Source organism: Equus asinus, chromosome 9, assembly GCF_041296235.1.
Source record: "Equus asinus isolate D_3611 breed Donkey chromosome 9, EquAss-T2T_v2, whole genome shotgun sequence".
NCBI lineage: Eukaryota > Metazoa > Chordata > Mammalia > Perissodactyla > Equidae > Equus > Equus asinus.
Genome location: NC_091798.1, coordinates 65,511,283 through 65,537,476, shown reverse-complemented (window position 1 = coordinate 65,537,476; position 26,194 = coordinate 65,511,283). Strand labels below are relative to the sequence as shown.

General features: G+C 35.7%; 1 protein-coding gene across 12 annotated transcripts in view; it reads left to right on the top strand.

Moving 5' to 3' along the window:
* FER (FER tyrosine kinase) overlaps window positions 1–26,194 on the top strand; it is a 435,477-nt gene that overhangs the window by 31,147 nt on the left and 378,136 nt on the right. For all 12 annotated transcript variants that reach the window (XR_011505916.1, XM_070517625.1, XM_014843218.3 and 9 more), the window contains one exon: window positions 9,141–9,407. Coding sequence is in view for 11 of the 12 variants with exons in the window: in XM_070517625.1 (XP_070373726.1) it covers window positions 9,201–9,407 (207 nt within the window). In the remaining variant the exon portion in view is untranslated. The remainder of the gene's footprint in view (window positions 1–9,140; window positions 9,408–26,194) is intronic.

The window sequence follows — 26,194 nt, the reverse complement described above, 5'->3', positions numbered from 1 at the left end:
GACGCTGCCTCAGCGTGGTCTGGTGAGCAGTGCCATGTCTGCGCCCAGGATTCGAACTAATGAAACACTGGGCCGCCTGCAGCGGAGCGCGGGAACTTAACCACTCGGCCACGGGGCCAGCCCCTTACTTGCCATTTTTATATCCTCTCCCATGAAATGTCTGTTCCTGTCTTTTACCCATTTTCTAATGGATTGTTATTTTTAACTGTTGAATTTTGAGAGATCTTTATATATTCTAGATGCTAGTCCTCTGTCTGATATGTGGTTTGCAAATATTTTCTCCTAGTCTGTAGCTTGTCTTTTTATCCTCTTCACATGGGCTTTCGCAGGGCAAAAGCTTTTACTTATGGTGAGGCCCAATTTGTCGTTTATTCCTTTTATGGATTGTGTTTTTTGTATCAAGTCTAAGAACTCTACCTAGCTTTAGATCCTGAAGATTTCTTCCTATTTTTTTTTTTCCTAGAAGTTTTGCAGTTTTATGTTTACATTTGAGTCCATGATCTTTTTGAGTTAGTTTTTGTGTAAGGTGTTAGGTTAAGGTCCTTTTTTTTTTTTTTTTTTTGGCCGAGAGATATCCTATTGCTCTAATACCATTTGTTAAAAAGGCTATTTTTCTCCATTGAATTGCTTTTGGACTTCTGTCAAAAAGCATTGAGGATATTTGAGTGGGTCCATTTCTGGGTTCTCTGTTCTATTCCATTGATTGTCTGCCCTCTACCAATACCACACTGTCTTGATTTCCGTAGCTATATGGTATCTTATTCACCAAGACGGACATATTTCTTTGGATACTTCTTTCCGCCTTTCTCTCTTTCTCCTCTCCTGGAACTCAGATGATACAAATATTGGATCTTTTGTCATTGTCCCACAGGTCACTTTGTCCATTGTTTTGCAGCCTATTTTCTCTCTGTTGTTTGGATTGGGTGAATTCTATTTATTGCTCTGTCCTTACATTCACTAATTGTATGCCCTGTCATCTCCAGTCTACTGTTGAACTCATCTAGTGAGTATTTTATTCCTGTTATTGCATTTTTTTTTTGAGGAGGATTAGCTGTGAGCTAATATCTGCTGCCAATCCTCCTCTTTTTTGCCCTGGAAGACTGGCCCTGAGCTAACATCTGTGTCCATCTTCCTCTACTATACATATGGGACACCTGCCACAGTATGGCTTGACAGGTGGTGCCATGTCTGCACCTGGGATCGGAACTGGCAGACCCCCGGCTGCCGAAGCAGAATGGGTGAACTTAACCACTGTGCCAATGCTCCGGCCCCAGTTATTGCATCTTTTAGTTCTATAATTTCCATCTGGTTATTTTTATAACTTGTTTCTTTGCTTAGATTTTCTATTTTTACATTTGTTTTAAGCAAATTTATAATTGATTGTTGAAACTTTTTTACGATGGCTGATTTAAAATCCTTTTCAGATAATTCCGACATCTGATTCATCTAGGTGTTGAGATTGGTCAATTGACTTTTCTCATCCAAGTTGTGGTTTTCTTCGTTCTTGGTATGACGGGTGATTTTCCATTGAATCCTAGATATTTTGTCTATTATGTTAGGACCCTCTGGGGCCTATTTCAGTCTTTTATTTTCATAGGCAGTCACTCTATTTAGGTTTATCATGCAGACCTCAGCCTATTTTTGTGGGCTGTGGTTTCAATGACAGTTTAATTTTCAGAGTTTTTGTGCTGTTATTTTGTTTTGCTTTCTTTGTCTGGTATTACTAGGGTTCCCACTGGTTCTTGCTAGTGCTGTTTCAGGGAGCAGAAGATGTTTTCTTAGGCTGAGCTGCTAGATGTCTATTGGTAGGGAAGTGGTGACCTAGGATTTCCTTACTGTGCCCCCTGGCTGCCCTGATGTCTCTGGGCAGGACAGGAGAGTCTTGCACCCATGGAGAACAAGTTGCCTCCTCTACTAGACCTCTTGCTAAAGCTTAGTCCTTTTTGCCCGTTCTGCTTGACTGTTCTGTTGTCTCTGGGTGGGGAGGGGGATCCTCGGACTTAGAGGGACAAGAAGGCTTCCTGACTGGGCTGCTTGCTGTAGCTGGGTCTCTCTTACTGGTGCTTCCTGTCTGGTTCAGTTTCTCTTTGCAGAAAACGGGACTCTCAGGCCTAGCAAGGAAGGAGAGTGATCACCCTGGCTGTTTGTTTTTGGTGAGGCTCATAATCAACCTCCTTTGCTGGTGGTGTCTGGCTTGCCTGATGTCGGAGGGATTCCTGTTCCATTCTGAGAGGAGTTAGCCTACTTAGCTGCCTTTTTTTTTTTCACTAGATTGGAGGTTGGGAAAAGTTGGGTCTGGATCACTTTCTTCTGTTGGGTGAGGGGAACACAAGACACCCTGCCTCTGTGCTGTTCTTCTAGCCGTAGGACCAAAGAAGTTTGTCTTCTTCCCACCGTTCACAGTCTTCTTTGGTTGTCTCTTGTGCTATATCCAGTGTTTATAGTTGTGTTTTGTGGCAAAGAGATGGGACGAATGGTCTGTGACATCTTGTCTGGAGCAAAATCTGGGTTTTACTTTTAATTTTGGTTTCTTTGTCATATAAGCATAGAGGTAAAGGGTTGGGGAGATATTGGCTGGGGCTGAGTTTGGTCTTCTTGGGGGCCCTGAGATTTACTCATTCTTATGAGATTCCATTAAACATCATGTATTCCTGTGTTTAATTTCATCCACCAGTTCTTCATAGAGCCCTGGAAAATGGCCAGCCAAGGCTGCCTTCCCTGCATTTTCCAAGGCCCTGTCCTGGCACAGAGGGACTTCTCTCTTTAGATACTTACTTGACTTTCCCTAGGTTGGCCTCCTTACTCTCTGCCTGCTTCTATTCGTATTAGAGTATCCAGTGTAAATTCTCAGGATTTTGTTAACTCTTCTTCCTCAGAACATCTTCTGGAAGTTGGGATACTGTTGAGCACATTGCCGTGCTGCCTAGAGCACCAGAATTTTCTCTTTGTTTCCTTTGAAAGCATGTTGTGAAACTTGTGACATAAAATTGTACTTCTTTATTTGCTCCTATGTTTAAATTTTTGGTTTTTCTTAAAAACTATTTTTTGTTCTTTTCATTAGTTATTGGTGGTAGGAGCTTCTGAGGTACTGCTTCACTGTACTGACTTTAGCCAAAGATTCCAATAATGACTTTTTTGTAGTTTTCACATAGGCAGTTGTCACATCTGACATTGCTAATATCTTCGTTTTCATGCTGGCATCTGCAACTCTGCCAAACCTCTTTTATTCTTTTGCTTGCTTAATCTTGATCCTTTGGCCTCTCTTCCTCCCATTCCTCGATTGACAGATTCTCATGGGTTTTGTCCTTGACTCTCTGCTTTCTGTCAGCATTCAGTCTGTTGGTTTCATCTATCATCTTTAAGCAGTTAATTTTCAAGTTTGGATCTTTAGCCTTAATATTTTACCTAAGCATTTATTTCTCACTAAAATGGATGTATTTTCTTTAAAGTAGCTCCATATTCTCATTCTTCTATTTCTATTGATATTGTCATCATTCTTTTTTGGTAAAAGCTCCAAGTTGTCATTGGATTGTCTGTCTCTCTTTTTTTCCCTAAATCCGTTCACCAGGCTGGGGCTCTTTCATCTTAATTCTCAATAACATTGTCAATTATAGATCCTTATTTCTCAAGCTATATTGCTATAATGACTTATTAATTTGCCTTCTTGTGTTGCATTTTATGTTTTATCTCTCTTCAAGCTATTCTATACCTAGTTTCCAGATGAAGATCTCTCTCTCTTTTTATTGAATTATAACATGCATATAGAAGAGTGCACAAATCATAGATGCTCAGCTTGATGAAATTTACAGACTGAACAAACTTGTGTAACTAGCACCAGCAAATTAATCATTTTCAAAATCACATTCAGGGGAGCTGGCCCTGTAGCATAGTGGTTAAGTTCAGCACATTCTGCTTCGGTGGCCCAGGTTTGTGCATTGGAATGCTGGGCACAGACCTACACCACTCATCAGCCATGCTGTGGTGGCATCCCACATATAATGTGGAGGAAGATTGGCACAGATGTTAGCTCAGGGCTAATCTTCCTCAAGCACAAAAAGGGTAGGATTGGTAACAGATAGTTAGCTCAGGGCTAATCTTCCTCAGGAAAAAAAAAAATCATGTTCATAACCTTGTTATTTTGCCTTAAAAATCAATTAATTAAAGGAGTTTGAGCCTTATTAGTTTCCTGAACAGTGGAATAGCAGGAAATAAATTGGCATGTCATCTTCTGCTACTTGCCATATAGAGCCTGATTTTGGAGCCATTTCTTTCTTTACTTCACATTATATTCACTTTTTTTGCTTCATACTGCTGCTACTTCCTGAAATGCATTTCCCTTTTGATTTTTTGTAATCTAAATCATAGTCGTTATTCCAGCCTCAGCTCATATCTTGCCATTTCTAGGAAACTTTTCTGAACTAGTCCAGCTTTCATTAATTTTTTTTTCTCTTCAAAATTTACTTTATAAATTAATTTTTTGAATAGATGATATCAATACATTCACTTAGAACAAAATTGAAAGGTACAAAAGGATATACAATAAAAAGTCTCCCTCTTACAGCTGTGCTCCAGCCACTATGTGTTCTAAAAATACTTTATGCACTTATAAGCAAAATTAATTTCTATTATTCTTCCTCCTTTTTATACAATGTAAGCATACCAAGTTCTATATCTTACTTTTTTTTTTTAAGATTTTATTTTTTTCCTTTTCTCCTCAAAGTCTCCCGGTACATAGTTATATATTCTCAGTTGTGGGTCCTTCTAGTTGTGGCATGTGGGATGCTTCCTCAGCATGGCTTGATGAGTGGTGCCATGTCTGTGCCCAGGATTCGAACCTGGCAAAACCCAGGGCCACCATGGCAGAGCGTGTGAACTTAAACTACTCGGCCACAGGGCCGGCTCCTGTATCTTACTTTTTTTAAATTAATGGTTCTTAATGATGGTTCCAGATCAATACACAAAACGTTTTCTCATTTTTATTAGGCGCAAATGATATTCCGCTAAATGAATATACCAGGATCTGGTCTACCACATTTACTTGTGAAGGTTGGACACGGAGCAAATTCACATAGACTATGATTTGAATGGCACTCTCTAGAATTATTCAATTACAATCAAATACAGCAGCCTTGATTGTAATTTACCTAGTCAGTTCCTTTTGATTGATATTTCCAGATTTTTTTTGTTGTTATTTCAAACACTACTGAAATGAATAGTTTTATATATGTCATTTGACATCTATGGGAAAATTATCTGTAGGATGTCATTCCCTTAATTCCTAAGGTGTTGTAATCTCTACCAATTTAACAAGTAGACATAGTATTAATTTATTATAGACTTGTTTTTAAAATTTTTATTATTTGTCATCCCTTAAGGAGTTGGTACCGTGTATTAAATTATTTTATATTCACTCTGACCTAGCATGTTGGTCTATATAAATAAACACTTAGAGTGGGCTGGATTGTTTCTCAAATAGCTGCCAGATTCTGTTTTCCTTTTTATTCTTCTGTGCTCTTCATAATCCTTTTGAAATTCCTGATAATGGAATTAAAAAATATTGTCAAAGTTTAGACCAGAGCTTGATGCATTTATAAGCAGAAATGATATTTATCCAAAGTTTAAAAAATAAAATGAACCACAATCTCAAATATAGTTAAAAAGAAAAAAAGTAAAATGGTCCACTTTTCTTTAGCCTCAAAAAATGTTTCTTATTCTTCCATTGAAAACATGGAATGAGATAGAGTGTATCTTCACTTTCTTGAGCTCCAGTAAAATAAAAGAAAAGGTTCATCATAAATTTATATGCTCCATAAATTATAGCATATTAAAGTAAATTTTTTAAAGCTACTGCATACAGAGTGAAAAAACTGGAATTATCCTACTGGATATTAATGTGAATAAGTCAGTTACTTTATTGTGATTTAGTTATGTTAATGTCCATTTGGTACTTTGGACACTTTGATGAAGTGCAGTTTTCCACAACCTTTTCCGCCCTTTGCTTATTTGATAGATCATTAAACTGGACAGTTTTCACTTGGGGAAAATTTTTAATTTGTACTTTATTTGGAGAACCCACATTTTTACCCTCTCTTTAGATAATATCACTGACATTAGAAAGATAAACCTTTGTGCCAGCTCGTGGCCGAGTGGTTAAGTTCGCAGGCTCGGCTTTGGTGGCCCAGGGTTTCTCTGGGTTCGGATCCTGGGCATGGACATGGCACCGCTCATCAGGCCACGGTGAGGTCGCCTCCCACATGCCACAACTAGAAGGACTCACAATGAAAAATATACAACTATGTACTGGGGGGTTTTGAGGAGAAAAAAGGCAGAAAACAACAAAAAAAGAAAGATTGGCAATAGTTGTTAGCTCAGGTGTCAATCTTTTAAAAAAAAAAGAAAGATAAACCTCTGCTCATTTTTATGTGTATCTTAGAGGATCTCAGCTGAATTAACAAGAAATTGACTTCTGTTATGGATGAGCCAGAACTAAAAATAAAAGGTGTGTTTCTTCATTTCTTTTATCTGGCCCCGGAAGATTCACTGCCTGAAATTCTATGAGACTAGAGAGCAAAATAAATTCTATCACAGTTTTTGGGATTTATAGCAAACAAGCAGGATATTTTGGAGAAGTTTCTGATAACTGACCTTTAGATGATCATTGAGTTATGCTGTACTGATTTTTTTAAGCAACTTTATTGAGATATAACTCACGTGCTGAAGAATTTGCCCATTTAAACTGTACAGTTCAATGATTTTTATTCTGTTCACAGAGTTGAGCAACCATCACCCCAATTTTAGAATATTGTCATCCCCCAAACTGAAATCCAGTACCTGTTAGCAGTCATTCCTCATTTCTTCCCAAATTTGCCAGCCCTAGGCAACTACTAATCTACTATCTGTCTCTATGACTTTTGGGTATTTCATATGAACAAATCACACAATATGTCAGTCTTTTGTGTCTGGCTTCTTTCACTTAGCATAAATATTTACAAGGTTCATTCATGTTGTAGCTTATATCAATACTTCATTCCTTTTCATTGCCAAATAATATTTCACTGTATGGATATATTACGTTTTATTTATCCATTCATGAGTTGATGGACATTTGAGTTGTTTCCCCTTTGTGACTGTTATGAATAATTCTGCTTGAATATTCATGTATAGGTTTTTGTACGGCATATGTTTTCATTTTTCTTGGGTATATACTTTGGAGTGGAATTTCTGGATCATATGATAACTCTATGTTTAACTTTTGAGTAACTGCCTGTTTTACATTTCTACCAGCAGTATATGAGGGTTCTAATTTCTTCACAGTCTCCAGCACTTGCTATTATCTGTCTTTTTGATTGTAGACGTTCTAGTGGTGTGAAGTGGTATCTCATTGTGGTTTTGATTGATATTTTCCTAATGGCTAATGCTATTGAACGTCTTTTTGTGTGCTTGTCAGACATTTGTAAATCTTATTTGGAGAAATATCTATTCAGATCCTTTGCCTATTTTTAATTGGTTTATTTGTCATTTTATTACTGAATTGTAAGAATTCTTTATATATTCCAGATAGAAGTCCTTCATCAGATATTTGATTTGAAAATAATTTCTCCCACTCTGTGGTCTTTTCACTTTCTTGACAGTGGCCTTTGAAATACAAAAGTTTTTAATTTTGATGAAATTCAATTTACGTATTTTTATTTTGTTGCTTGTGCTTTTGGTGTCGTATCTAAGAAATCATTACCTGAGCCAAGGTCACGAAGATTTACTACTATGTTTTCTTCTGAGAGTTTTATAGTTTTAACTATGATATTTAGATTTGTTTTTCCCTTAGAGTTAATTTTTTGTGTATAGTCTGTGTAAGGCATCCTGCTTTATTCTTTTGCATGTGGAAATCCAGTTGTCCCAACACTATTAGTTGAGAAGACTTTTTTCCTTGTTGAATAGACTTGGCACCTTTGTAGAAAATCGTTTTACTATAATTGTGAGGATTTATATCTTGACCCTCTATTCTGTTATACTCATCTCGATGTCTATCTATATGCCAGTACCACATTGCCCTGATTGCTGTAGGTTTTCAGTAAGTTTTGAAATCAGGAAATGTGTGTCTTCCAACTTTATTCTTCTTTTTCAAGATTTGTTTTTGGTTATTTTGCCTGCCTTGCATTTTTCCTTTCTTTCTTTTTTTGGTGAGGAAGATTGGCCCTGAGCCTAACATCCATTGCCAATCTCCCTCCTTTAGCATGAGGAAGATTGTCTCTGAGTTAACATCTCTACCAGTCTTCTTTTAGTTTGTGTGTGGGATGCTGCCACATCATGGCTTGATGAGCGGTGTGTTGGTCCACGCCAGGGATCTGGATCTGTGAACCCTGAGCCACCAAAGCAGAGTGTGTGAACATAACTGCTATGCCACTGGGCTGGCCCCTCCTTTACATTTCTATATGAATTTTAGGATTAACTTGTCAATTTCTTCAAAAAAAAAAGCTAGCTTAGTTGTTGATATGGATTGAGTTAAATCTGTAGGATCAAATTGGAGAGTATTGCTTTTTTAACAATATTAAGTCTTTTGGAGCCATTAACATGAGTCTTTCCATTTATTTAGTACTTTTTTCATTTCTTTCAACAATGTTTTGTAGTTTTAAGAGTATAAGTTTTGCATTTCTTTTGTTAAATTTACTCCTCAATATTTAATTCTTTTTGATGTTCTTATAAATAGAATTGATTTTTTAGTTTCATTTTTGGATTGATCATTGCTAGTGTATAGAAATGCAGTTTATTTTTGTATATTGATCTTGTACTCTGTAGTCTTACTGAGCTCATATATTAGTTCTAATACTTTTTTTTTGTTGCATTCCTTAGGATTTTCTATATACAGTGTCATGTCATCTGCAAATAAAGATAGTTTTACTTTTTCCTTTCCACTTTCAGTAGAAATTGTTTTATTTATTTATAAAATAATTATACTGGCTAGAACCTCCAGTATAGTGTTGAATAGAAGTGGTGAAAGTGGACATCCTCATTTTGTTCCTGATCTTTGAGTGAAAACATTCAATTGTAGTGATTTTTTTAATTCTAAAAAGAGTGGACCGTAACTTTGCTTTGAAGACTAATTTTCTTTTGTTTTAAGATTTTTTTCTTCTGTTTTCATACAGATATGTGCTGATTAGAAGGCTCACTTGTGCAGTGTGGAGGATAAGAGAGTGCCTTACAAAATGGGGTTTGGGAGTGACCTGAAGAATTCACATGAAGCTGTGTTAAAACTGCAAGACTGGGAATTACGGTTACTGGAAACAGTGAAGAAATTTATGGCCCTGAGAATAAAAAGTGATAAAGAATATGCATCTACTTTACAGAACCTTTGTAATCAAGTTGATAAGGAAAGTACTATCCAAATGAATTATGTCAGCAATGTATCTAAGGTAAGAAGAATAATTTTATCGTTTATTGTATATGGCAACATAATTGTGCTTAAAGCAAATAGATCATACCACTGAATGAACATTCCCAAGTTGGCATTTTATGATCATGGTTGCAAAATCATACTGATTACAAAATCTCACAGGGAAAGTTTCAAAAATTACAAATTTTGGGCCATACCTCCTGATGTCTGAGTCAGTAGGTCTGAAATTTTCAAACTTTGAAATCTTTTTTTAAATAGATGTTTGGGTTATTCTAAGGATTAGTTTGGTTTGAGAGCAATTCTTACAAACTTTGTTTTCTTTTTTATAAAATTTATTTATTTTTAATTAATTAATTAATTTTTGGATGTACATCATAATATATTTCTAATTCTGTGTGGATTACATCGTGTTCACCATGCGAAAACTAATTATAGTCCGTCCCCTCACATGTGAGCCTAATCACCCCTTTTGCCCTCCCTCCTCCCGCTATGGTAACCACCAATCCAATCTCCAATGCTATGTGTTGGTTTGTTGTTGTTTTTCTATCTTCTACTTATGAGTGAGATCATAGGGTATTTGACTTTCTCCCTCTGACTTATTTCACTCAGCAAAATACCCTCAAGGTCCATCCATGTTGTCACAAATGGCCGGATTTCATCATTTCTTATGGCTGAGTAGTAGTCCATTGTGTGTAAATACCACATCTTCTTTATCCATTCGTCCTTTGATGGGCACCTAGGTTGCTTCCAAGTCTTGGCTTTTGTGTATAATGCTGCAATGAACATAGAGGTGCAAGTATCTTTATGCCTTTGTCTTTTCAAGTTCTTTGAATAAATACCCAGCAGTGGGATAACTGGATCATATGGTAAATCTATCTTTAATTTTTTGAGGATATTCCATACTGCTTTCCGTAGTGGTTGCACCAGTTTGCACTCCCACCAGCAGTGAACAAGGGTTCCCTTCTCTCCACATCCTCTCCAACATTTGTTGTTTCCTGTCTTGTTAATTATAGCCATTCTGACTGGCACAAAAACAGACACACAGATCAATGGAACAGAACTGAGAGCCCAGAAGTAAACCCACACATTTATGGACAGCTAATATTCGACAAGGGAGCCAAGAGTATACGATGGAGAAAGGAGAGTCTCTTCAATAAATGGTGTTGGGAAAACTGGACAGCCACATGCAAAAGAATGAAAGTAGACCATTGCACAAAATAAATTCAAAATGGATTTAAGACTTGAATGTAAGACCCAAAACCATGAAACTTCTAGAAGAAAACATAAGCAGTACTCTCTTTGACATCAGTCTTAGCAACATTTTTTCAAGTACCATGTCTGACCGGGCAAGGGAAACAAAAGAAAAAATGAACAAATGTGGCTACATCAAACTAAAAAGCTTCTGCACAGCAAAGCAAACCATCAACAAAACGAAAAGACAACCTAACAATTGGGAGAAGATATTTGCAAACCATATATCAGATAAGGGGTTAATATCCAAAATATACAAAGAACATATACATCTCAACAACAAAAAACCAACAACCCAATTAAAAAATGGGCAAAAGATCTGAACAGAGATTTCTCCAAAGAAGATACACGGATGGCCAACAGGCATATAAAAAGATGCTCAACATCATTAGCTAACAGGGAAATGCAAATGAAAACTACAATGAGGTATCACCTCACACCGGTCGGGATGGCTTTGTCTTCTTTACTACCCTATCTCGTTGGTCCCTTGTGCCCTGCTATTTTTTCTTTTGACACAGAGTTTCATTATAACCCACCTTCCCTGAGTTCTTCTGTGATTCATTAGCATAGTGAATCATGTGGAATATTTTAACACATAGCTGTATTTTGCTCTCATTTCATTACTAAAATACTAGTATATTGATGAATTTATCTCACTTAAAAATCCTTTGGATAAACAATATGGTTTTTTAACTCCAGGATTATAAAAATATAAAATTTAAAAATAAGGGCCAAAAAAATAAAGGCCAAAATTGCACTGTTAATTGTTCTTTGACGGCAATAAAGATGAAATTTTACACGCTTTAATAGTTCTTGGATTTTTGCTGTATTTATTTCCATTGTCTTCTTTAAATATCACATTTCACTGTATTTATTCAAAGTTAAAAAAGTCTTATCTGTTTTACTTTGGAAAGTTAATAAAATGTGTGTTTCTTTCAGTTGTGGGTCTTAGGATTTGAGTATATTGTAGAGAAAACACTGTTCCTGTGGAGGATGTGTGTGTGGTGTGTGTGATAAGGTAAGCATCTGTGATTTTGTTGAGAACCACTTTATGTTAATATCTTTTACTTCCTTCCCTGGGCCAGTCAGCTTCCCCAAAGAGGAATTCTCTGTCCTCTAGTCTGAAGGTAGAGTTGCCAGATATAGCAAATAAAAATATAGGACACCAGTTAAATTTGCATGCAATATTTGGGACATACAAATGGTAAAAATTGTTTATTGTTTATCTGAAATTGAAATTTAACTGGTGTCCTATATTTTGTTTGACTACTCTGTTGTGTTACGGGAATAGATAAGGAACATAGGTTGAGTGTTCTAAGAGTCGTATTTTAGTTGATCATCCTGTTTTTGGTAAGCTGCCTGGTGTCTCTGAGTCCAAAGGTTCTCTGGTTCATTTTTTTCTCTTGTTTTCTTTGGCATTGGGGAAGAATAGTTGTATGTCTGTGTGGGCTGAGCAACAGGAACTAGAGTTCTGCTTGCTCCTTATGTAGACTTTGAATCAGTCCTCCTGTTTCTGTACCTTCTCTTCTTCCTCTATTTAGGTTTCTCCAGTTCCTGAGCTTTACTGGAATTGTCTGACTATAAATTGGCCTTTTCTCTTTTTTTTTAACTCCAGTTTTATTGAGAAATGATTGACGTATATTGCTGTATAAGTTTAAGGTGTACAGCATGATGTTTTGATTTATATATATTGTGAAATGACAATATGTTTAATTAACACCATCGTCTTACATAGATCCAATAAAAAGAAAAGAAAAAGAAATTTTTCCTTGTGATGAGAACTCTTAGGATCTACTCTCTTAACAACTTTCCTATATATCATACAGGAGTATTAACTATAGTCATCATGTTGTACATTACATCCCTAGTACTTACTTATCTTATAATTGGAAGTTTGTACCTTTTGACCACGTTCCTCCAATTCTCCCTCCCCCAAGTGGCCATTTCTTTTTGATGTCTCCTTTGCAGAACATTTATGTTTCAATGTTTCGTGATATGCTAATCCGTTACCACTTACCTGCTTTGCAGAATCTTACATTCTGTTTACATGTCTTATCTGTGGTTGTCCCCTTCTGTTTTCTTTGTTATTGCGAATTTATGCTTTAAATAACTATATTATATTTCAGTTGGGTTTGGGAAAGGAGTGGAGAAGTAGCCACATGTTCTATTTACTATGTTTAACTGGAATTGTACTCTTTAGAAAAGTAAGGTAGTGAAAGGAATGAGAAATAGGATTAATAGGTAACAAGACTGAGGATTTATGAGGTCAGGCCAGTGGAGGAATCATCAATGTGGATATTGAAGTGTCAGGTATTTTGGTGAGGGATGGAGACAAGTGCTAAAATAATTGAGAAAGGCAGGAGAGTTTTGGGGATGGGAAGGGGGCTAGAGAAAGGTGTTTGAGAGGAAGTGGTTTAAGTGGGTAGTATTGCCTTTCAAAGAGGGAATGTTGAGAGCTAACAATGGTGGGAAACCCAAAGAAAAACAGGGAATATGTCAACCTTTCCTCTTAAAACTGAAAAGCTGTCATTTGTTCTACTGAAAAGTAAAGCACTATCTATCAGTCTTGTCTTTAGAGCATTGTGTTTTTGGTTTTGTCTCTAAAAAAAAATCTTTGCCTGACCCAAAGTTGCAAACAGTTTCTCTTGCATTTGCATCTAGAAGTTAGATCCCATTGGATTTCCTATGTAGATGATCATGTCATCTGCAAACAAAGACACTTTTACTTCTTCCTTTCCAATTTGGATGCCTTTTATTTCTTTTTCTCGCCTTTTTGCACTGGCTAGAAACTCTAGCACAAAGTTCAAGAGAAGTATTGACAGCAGACATCTATGTCTTAATCCTAACCTTAGGGGAAAAGCATTTAGCCTTTCACCATTAAGTATGATGTTAGTTGTGAGTTTATTGTAGATATCTTCTGTAAGCTTGTAGAAATTACCTTCCAGTTTTTTTCGAGAATTGATATTGGATTTTGTCAAGTGTTTTGTCTTTTTCTGCTTAGATGTTTGATAATATGTTGAAATGTATTCATTGATTTTCAGATGTTTCAAATGTTAAAATAATCTTGCATTCCTGGATTAAATCCATTTAGTCTTTATATATTATCCTTTTTTTATATCACGAGATTTAATTTGCTAAAATTTTTTTGAGAATTTTTGTATCAGTGTTCCTGAGGGATGTTGGTCTGCAGTTTCCTTTTCTTGTAATATTGTGTGGTTTTGGTATCAGCGTAATGCTGGCCTCATATGACAAGTTGAGAAGTATTTTCTTTTCTTCAGTTTTCTCAAGAAGTTTGTATATAATTGGTTTTATTTCTTACTTATTTGTTTGATAGAATTCACCAGTGAAGCCGTCTGGGCCTGGAGTTTTCTTTGGGAGAAGGTTTTTAATTATAAATTTAATTATTTTTTTGCTGAGGAAAATTCACCCTGAGCTAAAGTCTGTTGCCAGTCTTCCTCTATTTTGTATGTAAACTGCTACCACAATATGGCCACTGACAGACGAGTGGTATAGGTCTCTGCCTGGGAACCGAACCTAGGCTGCGGAAGGGAAGTGTGCCAAACTTAACCACTAGGCCACCGACAGGCCCATAAATTTAATTTTTAAAATAGATAGAGGGCTATTCAGATCATCTTTTTCTTCTTAAGTGAACTTTCATAGGTTGTGCCTTTTAAGGAATTTGTTTATTTTTTTCTAAGTTGTCAGGTTTTTTATGTTATTATTTTGCTTTATTATCCTTTTAGTTATTTACTTTAAAAATTTGTATTCAATTTATTTAAACTCAAAAAAGCCCCAAAACAAAGCAGTTCATCATTTCTCTTACCCCGACTCCTAACCTCTTGCAACCACCAATCTCTGTTCTGTATCTGTGAGCTTGGTTTATTTTAGATTCCACATGTAAGAGAGATCATATGGTATTTGTCTTTCTCTGATTTTGTTCTTTTTTATGGCTGAATAATACTCCATTATATATATATAGCACAATTTCTTTATCCATTCATGCACTGAAGGACACTTAGGTTGTTTCCATATCTTAGCTATTGTAATAATGCTGGAGTGAACATGGGGGTGTATGTATCTTTTTGAATTAGTGTTTTCATATGCTTTGGGTAAATACCCAGAAGTGGAATTGCTGGATCATAGGGAAGTTCTATTCTTAATTTTTTGAGGACCCTCTATACTGGTTGTACCAGTATATATACTCTAAACTGGTTGTACCAGTTTACATTCCCACCAACAGTGCACAAGGGTTCCCTTTGCTTCACATCCTTGCCAATATTTGTTATTTCTTGTCTTTTTGATAAAAGCCATTCTAACAAGTTTGAAGTGATATCTCATTGTAGTTTTGATGTGCCTTTCTGTGATGATTAGTGATGTTGAGCATCTTTTCATGTACTTGTTTGTATGTCTTCTTTGGAAAAATGTCTATTCAGATCTTCTGCCCATTTTTTAATTTTTGTTGTTATTGAATTGTATGAGTTCTTTGTATAGTTTGGATATTAGCCCTTTATCAGATATATGATTTGCAATTATTTTTTCCCATTTGGTATGTTGCCTTCTCATTTTGTATCTGGTTTCCTTTGCTATGCAGAAGCTTTTTAGTTTGATGTAGTTCCACTTTTTTTATATTTGCTTCTGTTGCTTTTGCTTTTGGTGTCAGATTCAAAAAATCATTGCCAAGACCTATGTCAAGGAGCTTATGGCCTGTGTTTTTTTCTAGAAGTTTAATGGTTTCAGGTCTTACGTTCAAGTCTTTAATCTGTTTTGAGTTAAATTTTGTGTATGGTATAAGATAATGGTCCACTTTCCTTTGCATGTGGTTGTCCAGGTTTCCCAAGACCGTTTATTGAAGAGACTGTCCTTTCTGCATTGTATGTTCTTGGCTCCTTTGTTGTAAATTAATTGACCACATATATTTGGGTTTATTTCTGGTCTCTCTACATAGTTCCATTGATCTGTGTGTCTCTTTTTATGCTAATACCATGCTATTTTAATTACTATAGCTTTGTAATATAGTTTAACATCAGGGAGCATGAAGCCTCCAGCTTTGTTCTTCTTTCTTAAGATTGCTTTGACTATTTGAGGTTTTTAGTATTTCCATACAAATTTTAGGATTGTTTGTTCCATTCCTTTGCAAAACACCATTGGATTTTTGATAGAGATTGCACTGAGTCTGTATATTGCTTTGGGTAGTATAGACATTTTAATAATATTAATTCTTCCAATCCCTGATCATGGAATATGTTTCCATTCATTTATGTCTTCTTCAATTTCTTTCATCACTGTCATATAGTTTTCAGTGTACAAGTCTTTCACCTCCTTGGTTAAATTTACTCCTAGGTATGTTATTCTTTTTGATGCAATTGAACATGGAATTGTTTTCCTAATTTCTCTTTCTGATAGTTTGTTATTAGTGTATAGAAACTCAATAGATTTTTATATATTGATTTTGTATCCTATAGCTTTACAAATTCATTGATTAGTTTTAACAGGTGTTTGGTGAAGTCTTTAGGGTTTTCTATATCTGATATCCTCTTATCTGCAAATAGTGACAGTTTTACTTCTTCCTTTCTGATTTGGGTATTTTTTCCTTCTTTGTCTTTCGTAATTGCTTTGGCTAGAACTTCTAATACTGTGTTGAATAGAAGTGGTGAGACTGGACATCCTTGTTGTGTTCCTGATCTTAGAGGAAAAGCTTTCAGCTTTTTACCATTGAGTATGATGATGTTACCTGTGGGCTTGTCCTATATGGCTCCCATTATGTTGAGGTACTTTTCTTCTATGCCAACTTTGTTGAGAGTTTTTATCATAAATGGATGTTGAATTTTGTCAGAAATTTTTTTCTGCATCTGATGAGATGATTTTATGGTTTTTATCCTTCATTTTGTTAGTGGTGTATCATGTTGATCGATTTGTGGATGTTGAGCCCTCCTTGCATCCCTGGAATAAATCTCATTTGATCTTGGTGTATGATCCTTTTAATGTGTTGTTGAATTTGGTTTGCTAATATTTTGTTGAGGATTTTTGCATGTGTGTGTATCAGGGATATTGACCTGTAATTTTCTTTTTTTGTGGCATCCTTTTTTGGTTTTGGTATCAGGGTTGTGCTGGCCTTGTAAAATGTGTTTGGAAGAGTTCCCTTGTCTTCCATTTTTTGGGAAGAGTTTGAGAAGGATTGGTATTAATTCTTCTTTGAATGTTTGGTAGAATTCACCAGTGAAGCTGTCTGGTCCTGGACTTTTGTTGTTTGGGTGATTTTTGATTAGTAGTTCAATCTCCTTGCTAGTACAGTCTTGTGCCACGTAGCGATGTTTCAGTCAACAATAGACTGCATGTACGATGGTGGTCCCATAAGATTATAATGGAGCTGAAAAATTCCTATCAGTTAGCGACATCATAGCTGTTATAATGTCATAGTGCAATGCATTACTCATGTGTTTGTGGTGATGCTGGTGTAAACAAACCTACTGTGCTGCCAGTGTTATAAAAGTATAGCACTTACAATTTATGTGCAATACATAATACTTGATAATGATAATAAATGACTAGATTACTGGTTTATGTATTTATTATACTATACTTTTAATCTTTATTTTAGAGTTTACTCTTTCTACTTTTTTTAGAAAAAGAGTTTATTTAAAACACTGTGCCGTGTTACACCAGCAGTAGCCCCATATGTGCCATGCTTACTGTGCCTCTTGATTGCACCATTTTTTCTTGTGCATGATTTAATCTCATGTTGTTTTGTTTGTCATGACCCCTAAGCATACAAAATCCACTGCTAATATTGTCAGTAAGAGGCTACGTCCAGTGATTGACCTGGAAATGAAATTAAAATTAAGGACTATGAAGGTGGAAAATCAGTGATAGTTATTGTTTGTCAGTGAGACATGTGACATTCCAACATAGCCACGATATTCAAGAACAAGAGCAAAGTGACAGAAGCTGTTAAAGGTTCTGCTTCATTGAAGGCAATGAGACTAAAAAATTCAAGAAGAGCCTATATCAGACGTGAAAAACTTCTGATGACGTGGATTGAAGACCAGACACAAAAGCATAGCCTTCTCAGCACCATGACAGTCATGGCCAAAGTTTGTTTCTGATGTTGAAAGAAAAGGCTGGACCCGACTATGATGTTTAATTTACTGCTTGCTCTGTGTGGTTTAAAGATGCAAGAATCATTACTCATTACATGATGTGAAAGTAATGAATTTCTCACACCTGTGAGTGCTGATGTGAAGGTAGCTGAAGAGTTTTTGGAAACTCTAGATAAGGTGATTGTGGAGGAAAATTACTTGCCAGAACAAATATTCAGTATCGATGAAACCTCCCTATTCTGGTAATGGATATCTGAAAGGACTTTCATCCGTAAGGAGGCCAAGTCAATGCCAAGTTTCAAGCCTTTTAATGACAGGATAACGGTGTTACTTGGGGGCAGTGTTTCAGGCTACCAATCGAAACCCTTTGTGATCCGGCACAGTGAGAACCCTGGGGCCTTCAAGCATATCAGTAAGCACACACTGCCAGTGTACTACAGGAGCAATGAGAAGTCGTGGATGACACAGCTCATGTTCCAAGATGCCCTCCTGAATTACTGTGCCAGTGAAATTGAGAAGTACTGTTTGGAGAATAACATACCATTCAAGATTTTACTTATTGTTGATAATACTCCTGGACATCCTCCTTTTATTGGTGATCTTTATCCCAATATCAAAGCAGTGTTTCTCCCTCCAAACACCACCTCTTTGATCCATTCGTTGGGTCAAGTTATAGCAGGTTTTAAGGCCTACTACTTGAGGAGGACTTTTGTCCAGATAATTGCTGCAACTGAGTCAGGCACTGATGCAATTCTGGAAGGATTACAACATCTATGACTTCATCAAGAACCTTGTTTGGCATTGGGGTGGTGTCATCAAGGAGTGTATGAATGGCATCTGGAAGAGGACACTCAAGAGGTTTGTTTATGACTTGAAAGGATTTTCCAAGGATGACGAGATTGCAAAAATCAACAAGGCTGTGGGTGAGATGGTAGACAAATTTAACTTAGGTGTGGATGAAGATATTGAGTAGCTCCTAGTGGAGGTTCCTGACGAATTGACTAATGAGGAGTTGTTGGAGCTGGAACAGGAATGTGTAGCTCAAGAAGAGACAAGAGAAAAGGAAAATGCAGGAGAAGAGAAAAAAGAAGAACCCCCAAGAAAATTCACAGTGAAGGGTTTATCAGAAGCGTTTGCAGACCTCAATAAGCTCCTTAAAATGTTTGAAAATATGGACCCCAACACTGGAAGTTTTCGTTAATAGAGAGCAATGTTCATGGTGCATTATCTGCTTACAAGGAACTCTGTGATGAAAAAAGAAACAAACCAAGTAAACCCACCCTGGCCATATTTCTGAAAGAGTGACTTCTCCTCAAGAAGAGCCTCAGGCAGGTCCTTCAGGAGGTATTCCAGAAGACATTGTTATCATAGGGGATGACAGCTCCATGTGTGTTATTGCCCCGAAGACCTTCCAGAGGGACAAGATGTGGAGGTGGAACACGATGTTGATGATCCTGACCCTGTGTAAGCCTAGGCTAATGTGTGTGTTTGTGTCTTAGTTTTTAACAAAAAAGTTTAAAAAGTAAAAAAAGAAAAAAAAATTTGAAAAATAGAAAGAGCTTATAGAATAAGGATATAAAGAGAGGAAATATGTTTGTACAGCTGTAAAATGTTTCTGTTTTAAGCTGTGTTATTACAAAAGAGTCAAAAAGTTAAAAAAATTATAGTTTATAAAGTAAACAAGTTATAGTAAGCCAAGATTAGTTTATTATTGAAGAAGGAAAAATAATTTATTTTTTTATTTTTTTTTAAGATTTTATTTTTTTCCTTTTTCTCCCCAAAGACCCCCGTTACATAGTTGTATATTCTTCGTTGTGGGTCCACCTAGTTGTGGCATGTGGGATGCTGCCTCAGCGTGGTTTGATGAGCAGTGCCATGTCCGCGCCCAGGATTCGAACCAACGAAACACTGGGCCACCTGCAGCGGAGCATGAGAACTCAACCACTCGGCCATGGGGCCAGCCCCAAGGAAAAATAATTTTTTAAATAAATTTAGTGTAGCCTAAGTGTACAGTGTTTACTGCAGTAGTATATAGTAATGTCCCGGCCTTCACATTCACTCACCACTCACTCACTGACTCTCCCAGAGCAACTTCCAGTCCTGTAGGCTGCAGTCATGGTGAATGCCCTATACAGTTGTACCATTTTATATCTTTTATACCTTTTTTTTACTGTACCTTTTCTATGTTTAGATATGTTTAGATACACACATACAATTGTGTTACAGTTGCCTATGGTATTTGGTACAGTAACATGATGTACAGGTTTGTAGCCTAGGAGCAATAGGCTGTACATATAGCCTAGGTGTGTAATAGACTATCCCATCTAGGTTTGTGTAAGTATACTCTGTGATGTTTGTACAGTGACAAAATCTCCTAAGATGCATTTCTCAAAACGTATCCCTGTCCGTTAAGCAATGTATTACCATAGTCGGTCTGTTCAGATTTTCTGTTTCATCATGATTCAGTCTTGGTAGGTTGTATGTTTCCAAGAATTTATCCATTTCTTCTAGGTTGCTCAATCTGTTGGCATATAATTGTTCATTGTAATCTCTTTTGATCATTTGTGTTTCTGTAGTATCAGTTATAATATCTCCTCTTTACTTTCTGGTTTATTTGGTTCTTCTTTTTGTTTCTTGGTGAGTCTAGCTGAAGGTCTGTCAGTTTTGCTATCTTTTCAAAGAACCAGCTCTTAGTTTCATTGATCTTTTCTATTGTCTTTTAAATCTCTATTTCATTTATTTCTGCTCTCTTCTTTGTTATTTCCTTCCTTCAACTAACTTTGTTTTTTCTTTTTTCTTTTTCTGGTTCCTTGAGGTATAAAGTTAGGTTGTTTATTTGAGACTTTTCTTGTTTCTTGAGGTAGGCGTTTATTGCTATGAACTTCCCTCTTAGAACTGCTTTTGCTACATCACATAAATTTTGGTATGTCTCATTTCCATTTTCATTTGTCTTAAGGTATATTTTGATTTCTTCCTTGACCCGTTGCTTGTTCAGTAGCATGTTGTTTAATCTCCACATATTTGTGAATTTTCCTGTTTTCTTTGTGTAATTAATTTCATGCCATTGTGGTCAGAAGAGATACTTGATATGATTTCAGTCCTCTTAAATTTATTAAGACTTGTTTTTTGGCCTAACACATGATCTATCTTGGGAAATGTTTCATGTGCGTTTGAGAAGACTGTATACTCTGTTGCTTTTGGATGGAATGTTCTGTAAATATCTGTTAGGTCTATCTGGTCTAACATGTCATTTAAGGTTGGTGTTTCCTTATTGATTTTCTGTCTGGATGGTCTATCCATTGATGTAAGTGGGGTATTAAAGTCCCGTACAATTATTATATTGCTGTCTATTTCTCCCTTTAGGTCTCTTAAAATTTTCTTTTATATATTTAGGTGCTCCTATCTTGGGTGCATAAATATTTACAAATGTCATATCCTCTTGTTGGATTAACCTATTTATCATTATATGCCACCCTTCTTTGTTTCTTATTACAGTCTTTGTTTTAAAGTCTATTTTGTCTGGTATAAATATAGCTACTCCAGCTTTATTTTGGTTTCCATTTGCATGGAGTATCTTTTTCCCTCCTTTCACTTGCAGTCTGTGTGTGTCCTTATATCTAAAGTGTGTCTCTTGTAGGCAGCACATAGATGGGTCATGGTTTTTAATCCATTCATCCACTCTGTGTCTTTTGATTGGAGAGTTTAAATTTAGTTCATTTACATTTAAAGTAATTATTGATAGATATGTGCTTCTTACCATTTTAATTGTTTTTGAGCTATTTTTGTAGTTCCCCTCTGTTCTTTTATTTTTCCTTTGTTCTCTTCCTTTGTGGTTCAGTGGCTTTCTTTAGTGGTCTGCTTATATTCCTTTCTCTTTCCCTTTTGTTTATTTACTATAGATTTTTGCTTTGTAGTTACCATGAGTCTTACATGTAACAACTTATGTCTATAACAGTCTCTTTTAAGTTGATGACAACTTGTTTGATTCCATTCTAAAGCTCAACAGTTTTACTCTTCCTTCCCCTCACATTTTATGTTTTTGGTGTCACATTTTGCATCTTTGTATCTTGTGTATCCTTAACTAGTTATTGTAATCACAGTTATTTTTACTACTTTTGTCTTTTAACCTTCACATTAGTTTTATAATTATTAATCTACTACCTTTACTATATATTTACATTTCCAGAGAGATTTATTCTTTCATATGTGTTCTTGTTACGAATTAGTGTACTTTCTTTTCAGCTTAAGAAGTTCCTTTAACATTTCTTGTAAGGCTGGTTTAGTGGAGCTGAACTCATTCAGTTTTTGCTTGTCTGGAACTTATTATCCTCTTAATATCTGGAGAATATGTAGTGGTGTTACCTGTCTCATTCCTGGTATTGGTAATTTGTGTCTTCTCTTTTTTTTGTGATCAGACTGGCTAGAAGTTTATCAATTTTACTGATATTTATCTGAGAATCATTTTTTGATTTCATTGATTGTATTGATTTTCTGTTTTATACTGCCTTGATTTCTGCTCTGAAATCTATTAATTTTTTCCCACTTAATTTGGGTTTTGTTTGTTCTTTTTTCCCACTGGTTTAATAAGGTGAAGCTGAGATTATTGATTTAAGACCTTCTTTCTTTTGTAATACTAGCTTATAGTATTCTTAATTTTCTGTGATTACTGTTTCAGCTGCATCCCAGAAACTTTCATATGCTTATTTTAATTTTATTTCAGTTAAGAAAACATTTTAATTTTCCTTTTGAATTCTTTGACCCATGTGTGCTTTCAAAGTCTATTTCATTTCCAAATATTTGATTTTTTTCCAGAAATATTTTTGTTACAGATTTCAAATTTAGTTCCATTGTTTTCCAAGAACCTATTTTGTATCACTTGAATCTTTTAAAATTTATTAATGCTTGTTTCATGACCCAGAATATGGTTTGTCTGGGTAACAGTTTCATGTGCACTTGATAGTTTGCTGTTGTTGGTTGGAGTATTCTATAGATGACAGTTAGGTCAAGACAGCTGATAGTGATGTTCAGTTCTTTTATTTCTTTACTCATTTTTGTCCACCTGTTCTATCAATTATTGAGAGAAAGGTGTTGAAATCTCTGATTATAATTGTGATTTTGCCTATTTCTCCTTCTAATTTGTAACCAGTTTTTGCTTCATGTATTTTGAATCTTTCTTATTAGGTCCATAAATGTTTGAATTGTTACTTGTTTTGACAAATGAATTAACTTGTGTGTTAGATGACTGATGTTTTGGATTTTAAAATCCTTATAAATTGACTCCTTTATCATTTATGAAATTACCTTCTTTATCCCTGGTTATATTCTTTGCTATGAAATCTACTCTGTCTGATATTGATATAACCACTCTGACTTTCTTTTGGTTAACATTAGCATGACATATCCTTTTAAATACTATTTGGTTCCTATATTTAAAGTGAGATTTTTTGTAGGTAGCATATAGCTGGGTCTTGCTTTGTTTCCTAATATGTTAATCTCTGCTCTTTGTTTTTTGGTAAGGAAGATTGGTGCTGAGCTAACATCTGTGCCAATCTTCCTCTACTTTGTATGTGGGATGCTGCCACAGTGTAGCTTGATGTGTAGTGTATAGGTTTGTGCCCGGGATGCGAACCCGTGAACCCTGGGCCGCTGAAGCAGAGCGTGTGAACCTAACCACTGCACTGGGTCGGCCCCAATCTCTGCCTTTTAATTGGTGTGTTTGGACTCTTTTCATTTACTGTGATTATTGGTATAGTTAGGTTTAAATGTGTCATTTTTATGCTTGTTTTCTCTTTGTCATGTCTGCTCTACTTTTGTTATTTTCCTCTTTTTCAATTGGGTTTTTTTATGATCCATTTTTACCTCCTTTGTTGGATTATCACCTATAACTGTTTATTGAGTTTAGTGGTTGCTTTAGGGTTTGTAGTATACATCTTTAACTTACTATACATCTGTTTTAGTGATATGTAGACCCTCATCTATAATAATATTTGTGTAATAGTATACTTCCATTTCTCCCTGCCTGTCCTTTTGCTGTTATTGTCATACCTTTTAATTTTACATGTTATAGACCCCATAATACATTACTATTGCTGTAAATAGTTGATTACCTTTTGAATAATTTAAATAATAATCCACATCTTTATATTTGCCCAAAGAGTTTCAACTCATGATGGTTTTCATTTCTTTGTGTAAATCCAGGTTTCCATCCGATATCATTTTCATTCTGCTTGAAGGAGTTTCTTTAACATTTCTTATTGTGGAAGTCTGCTGGTAATTCATTTTTTCAGGTTTTATAAGTGTGAAAATGTCTTTATGTTGTCTTTGTTTTTCAAAGATATTTTTGCTGAATATAGAGTTCTAGTTTGGCACTTAAAAAAATACTTTAGGGCCAGCCCCAGTGGCTTAGTGGTAAAGTTTGACACACTCTGCTTTGGCAGCCCAGATTTAGTTCCTGGGTGTGGACCTACAACATTCATGTGTCAGTCGCCATGCTGTGGTGGCAGCACACATACAAAAAGAGGAAAATGGGCGGCTTTAAAGATGTTGCTGTACCGTTGTCTTGCATTGTTTCTTTTGAAATATTTTTGCTGAAGATCTTTTTTTCTCTGGCTGTACTTAAGATTTTCTCTTTATTGGTGATTTTAAGAAATTTGTTATGTGCTTTTGTGAAGTTTCTTGATGTTTCTTGTGCTAGAGGTTTGTTGACCTACTTAGATCTGTGGGCTTATAATTTTTATCAACTTTGGAAAAATATCAGCCACTATTTTTCCAAAATTTTTTTTAGTCCTCCCTCCTCACTTCTCTCCTTTGGGGTCTCCAATTATGTACATATTTGGCTGTTTGAAGTTATCTCAGTTTAGCTTTTGTGTATTTATTTATTTTTCTGTCTTTTCTCTCTGTTTCATTGTGGTTAGTTTCTATTGTTATGTCTTCCATTTCACTAATCTTATTTTTATACAATGTCTAATTAGTCGTTAATTATATCCAGTGTATTTTTCATCCCAAACATCTTTTATTTCCTGTGCCCTTTGATAAGCCTATCAATAAGATTAACTTTAACCCTTTTCCTGACTTCTCCTCTTCTAGCAATGACACTTCCTCCCTACTGCTTCCTCTGGTAAATTTAAATATGCTTATTTGTGCCATTCCTTTATCATCACATACCTGCCAAAACCCAGCTCTTCCTTTTGCTGCACACATGTACTTTAGGGTGGAGGAATTGGAGAGAAGGAAACAGAAACTGAGTAGTTGAGCCATTTCCATGCTGAAAATGAGCACATCATAAATAAATGAATCATCTGTAATAGTTCAATTTGAATCTTTTTTATATCTTTCCTGTCTCTATTTAATGTTTGTTCTTTCCTTTAGTTTCTTGAACATGTGGAATACAGTCATAGTAACTTTTAATATTATTAATAATAATATGCTGTGATGTCTGTTTATTGTTTTATTAATCATTTGTGTTACTTCTGGGTCGGTTTTGATTGACTGATTTTTCTTCTCATTTTAGGTTGCATTTTCCCGTATCTGTGTGCCTGGTAATCTTTATTTGATGCCAGGCACTGTGAATTTTACCTTTTTTAGGTACTGAATATTTTTGTATTTCTTTAAATATTCTTGGGCTTTGTTTTGGAATATGGTTAAGGTACTTGGAGACAGTTTGATCTTTTTGGCCGTTGCTTTTACATTGTTAGGTGGCATCAGAGGTACATGTAATCTAGGTTGAATTTATCTTTTCTACTGAGGCAAGATTATTCTCAGTACTCAAAGGGTGCTCCTCATATTGTGAGATTTTATACTCTGACTCCTGGGACCTAGCTTGATTCCATGGCCCTGTGTGACTCTAGACAGTGTTCCCTGTGATCCTTATGGGTGGGTTATTTCCTTGGCACAGAATAGTTTTCTCATAACCCTGAGCTGATCAGTACTTAGCTAAATAATCAAGAGGGAGTCTTTGCAGATCTCCTGAGTTTTCTCCTTGTGCATCTGTCTGCTCTCTAGAAATCAGTCCTTGTCTCTTCTCCAGTACTCTTGACTACCTTGGTGTCTCTGTGCTCTGAACCCAATCTGTTTAACTCACAGAGATTATTGGGTTGTGCTTGGTTCTTCCTCCCTCAGCTGTGATCTGGACATTTTCTCCGTTCAGTAAGCTGTGATAATCTTAGGGCTCAGTTTATTTATTTATAGTCTCTCAGGGTTTACTGTCCTTCATTGCCTCTTGTCCAGTGGCTTGAATGCTGTTATTTCAGATATTTTGGCCAATTTTTAGTTGTTTTAGGCAGGAGGTTAAAGCAGTTGCTGTTTCTTTATCTTGAAAATAAGCAGAAGTCTTGAAACTGGTGCGTTTTATGTCTTTATTTGAAAAAATTAAAACGTACAACAGAGTTTCAAGGATAGAACAAAGATTCTGCTATGCCCTCCACTATATTCATTAATTGTTAACATTTTGCCATATTTG